Source organism: Petaurus breviceps, unplaced genomic scaffold (assembly GCF_028583685.1).
Source record: "Petaurus breviceps papuanus isolate PSGF00001 unplaced genomic scaffold, PetGlider_PUasm1.0 171, whole genome shotgun sequence".
Classification (NCBI taxonomy): Eukaryota; Metazoa; Chordata; class Mammalia; order Diprotodontia; family Petauridae; genus Petaurus; species Petaurus breviceps.
In genome coordinates this window covers 26,399,781-26,403,620 of record NW_027185754.1, presented here as the reverse complement: position 1 = coordinate 26,403,620, position 3,840 = coordinate 26,399,781, and the positions used below count along the sequence as shown (strand labels likewise).

Below are 3,840 nucleotides of genomic sequence, written 5' to 3'. Positions count from 1 at the left end.
CACACACACACACACACACACACACACACACACACACACACACACACACCATGCTCCATCAGCATCATTTCCAGGGAGTTCCAGGATCCATCTGAACTAAATCCATGGAGCATACATGGGATAGCCCCTAGGGACTGCATTCAGAACTTTTTCCTCCTCCCCCAACCCAGTCCAGTTCTCAGCAACTCACCCTTTTATTGGGGAAGGATAAAACATTGATACTCATTCATACTAGAGGGTTGGGGACTAAGGACTGAGTCTTCACATCTCTCTTCCCACCCATCTCTGGCTTTGTTTCTCTCACTTTGTTTCTCTTCCTTTCTCTGCCTGTCTCTGTTTCTTTTTCCCTGTCTCTCCATGTCCCTGGTCTCTGACCAGTCTCTTGATCAGCAGAGAAACAGGCTTCAGCTGAGGTGGGCAGCAGGAAGAATACTCAGGATCTTCCCCAGCCTCTGGTCCACCCTGGAGCTGCTCATTCCTATACTTGGGCTTTTTCTCCCTGATCAGACCCCGTAGCTACCTCTCCCTTCCTTGGATAGTGGGCAGGGCCCGAAGTACCTCATTCCCACAGCTACTGCCTCTCTCCAGCCTGCTTCTCCAGGCCCACTTTCTGCCTCCTTCTCCTTTGCCTCTGGTCCCTTCCTTTCCCTGTAGATTTCTGCTTCTCCCTGATTCTAGAATGCATATATGTTTGTGTCTTTCTCTTCCCTTTCTGTTTCTCTCTCTCTGTGTCTTTTTGTGTGTCTGTCTCTCTCCCCACGCAGGCATTTTTCTCAATGCCTCTATTTTCTGCGTCTCTCTCTCAGTCTCTAGTGGCCTTCTCTTCCCTTCCCTACTCTGTCCTCTGCACATCTTCCTCTGCAGTCCCAGTCTCTCCCATGGCCTCTCCATCTCTGTCTCTATGCCCCTGTCTCTTGTAGACTCATGAGGCTTTCAAGCTAGGGAACTTGGAACATCAAAAGTTAAAGAATAAAATTGTGGTGGAATAGAAAGTAAGGGTTGGAAAGGACTTCTGAAATTGGCCTATTAGAACAGACTGAGAAAAGGAAGGGAAGGGCATAAGCATTTATGTAATACCTACTATGTATCATGCCCTGTGCTAACGGCTTTACAAACATGATCTCGTGATCCTCGAGACATCCCTTGAAGGTGAGTGCTGCTATTATCCCCATTTTGCAGTTAAGGACACGGAGGCAAACAGAGGTTAAGTAACTTTCCCAGTGTCACACAACTGGTAAGAGTCTGAGGCTGGATTTTAACTCAGGACTTACTGAGTTCCTTTACAACATAGACTGTTAGAGCTGGAAGGGTCCTTAAAACATGGACTATTAGAATATAGAACATCGGACCTGGAAAGACCCTAGAGAACTCTAGTCCAATGGGCACATTACAGGGAGTCCCTGAACCAGCTCCATCACTTACTGTGGCACAGGACCAAAGGGAAAAGAATATTTATTATTCACTGACCTACTGGAATTTCTGACCATGTGGCCACTAGAGGGCAAAATCTCCCAAAGGAAATGCTAACCTTGGTTTTCCTTGGGGAAGAGGGAGATGGTGTTCAGCAGCCATCACTCTCCCTGTTCAGCTCCCCCCTGACCTGGCCTCCCACAGCAGAAAATGGCAGGCCTGGGCCCCTGCCCACTCCTCCCTCCAGAAGCAGGTAGATTATTCCAAACCCCCAGGCCTGAGGTAATGATGCTTTCCCCCCTTCTGTGTTATGTCCCTAGGGGCTGTACATATTCCTGGTCTATGCTGTCTACAACAGTGAGGTGAGTGGTGGGGAGGGGTCTAACAATGGACTTCTTTAGTGACTATGTGGCCCAATACCTCCTTCCCCATAGCCCCATATAGATACATCAGTCACAAAGATGCAGTCTAGAGCAGGAAAGAATAAGGGAAGGGATATCTTAAAAGATCTTACAACCATAGAATCTTTGAGCTACAGTGATCCCAGGCTCCTAGATCTTAAGTCAGAGAGGACCCTGGAGGCCATTAAGCCCAAGTGACTTGCCCAAGGTAACTTGCACACGTAGTAGGCATTCCAGCTCCTCCAATCCCAGAGCCAGTGGGCGTCTAGTCCAGCCCCTAAGTGAGCAGGACTCTCCACCAATGTGCCTGACAAGGGGTAATCCAGCCTCTGCTGAAGAACCTTCAGTGATGGGGAAACTCATTACCTCCTAAGGTGGCCCATGTCCTTGTTGTGCAACTCTGTTGTGTCAAGCCGAAAGCTGCCTTCTATGCATCGCTCCTATTTCTGCTGTTAGGGACCAAGAAGGAAAAGTCCAATTCCTATCCTTCATGGAAGCAGCTGGTGGGTGCAGTGCCTGCGGTACCAGGCCTAGAATCAGGAAGACCTGAGTTCAAATATGACCTTACACACTTACTAGCTATGTGACCTTGGGCAAGTCACTTAACCTCTCTTTGCCTCAGTTTCCTCAGCTATAAAACAGATATAATAACAGCATCTCTTTGTAAATAGCACTTAGCACAGTGCCTGGCATATAGTTTATTGTTTCTCAGTGATTTCAATCATACCCAACTCTTTGTGACCCCATTTGGGATTTTCTTGGCAAAGATACTGCAGTGGTTTGCTATGTCCTTCTCCAGCCCATTCCATAGATGAGGAGCTGAGGCAAACAGTGTTAAGTGACTTTCCTAGGGTCATACAGCTAGTGTCTAAGGTCACATTTGAACTCAGGTCTGGCACTCTATCCACTGCACCACCTACCTGTCCCTTGGCATATAGTAGGTACTATATAAATGCTTATTCTCTTCCCTCATCTGCATGATACCCCTTCAGATAGCTAGAGGCAAAAATCCTGATTTCATCTCCAACCGGTTCCTTTAAGTGGATTCTGTTAGACTCTTAGGGTCTGGGGCCTAGAGTTTACCTCCAAGGCTGTCTCCAAAGTGTAGCTAAATCAGGGCCTGCTGTCCCTGCACCAAGGCTGGTCAGATCCCCCTAGGACTGCTGGAAAGAGTATGGGCTAGATTCCTGCCCTAATTCTATTCTTTATTAACTATGTGACTAAGTCACTTTCTGGGCCTCAGTTTCCTCCTCTGTAAGAGAACGTTGGACCCTCCTCTTTGACTTTCTGATTTCTATGGTGAGATTGCCATGGGTCTGGTCCCTGTTTCTCCTCTCACTCCCCACCCCCAGGTCAGACTTGCCATACAGAGGATGAAGGAGAAGAAGAAAGCTCTCTTATTCACAGTAAGTATGGCACATGAGATGCAGGGGCAGTTAGGAGCATCTTTCACCCTGTACATCTTTGCTGATCTCTTTACATATCTTCTGTCTGTGCGATATTAATGGCGGGGATCTGACTGCTCTTCACATCACCTGCGTCTCCTCTCTCCTATAGGGAGGCATTGAATTTGGTAATTGGCAGTCTTAACTCTGGGACCCGTATGTACTTGGGTCAGCTTTCTACCCACATCCCCCAACCTCTGGACTCCCATTTAACCTTGACTCAGCTCTCTTACAGTCTTCCTCAGGGCAGGCCCAGGTCAGTGGGGAATTTGTGATTTACAGAACTGTTCCCGGCCAATAAACTACTCATCCCGCCCAAGAAACATGGCTTCCTGGGAGACGAAGAAAGGAAATTCTCCTGGCCCCACCAGCACCACCTCTACCCCAGCCCCAGCCATCCAGGCCCCACCCCAAAGGAACACTGTCCACCAAGGTACAAGTGGTCCCCTCTCCCTCTGATTGCAAGATCCTGGGCAAGTCACTGTCCCCTTCTCTATACTGTCCTTTCCCCATCTGTGAAAGTGAGACTGTCATCATCAGTATCTCAGTAGGATTTTCACGTTTTCAAAAGTGCCTTAGATGAT

General features: G+C 48.2%; 1 protein-coding gene across 1 annotated transcript in view; it reads left to right on the top strand.

The window, feature by feature from the left end:
• Nucleotides 1–3,316, top strand: part of ADGRD2 (adhesion G protein-coupled receptor D2) — a 57,605-nt gene extending 54,289 nt beyond the window's left edge. Inside the window, exons 18-19 of the mRNA XM_069082805.1 lie at nt 1,731–1,772; nt 3,164–3,316. Coding sequence (XP_068938906.1) covers nt 1,731–1,772; nt 3,164–3,316 — 195 coding nt within the window. The remainder of the gene's footprint in view (nt 1–1,730; nt 1,773–3,163) is intronic.
• The last annotated feature ends 524 nt before the right edge of the window (nt 3,317–3,840 follow it).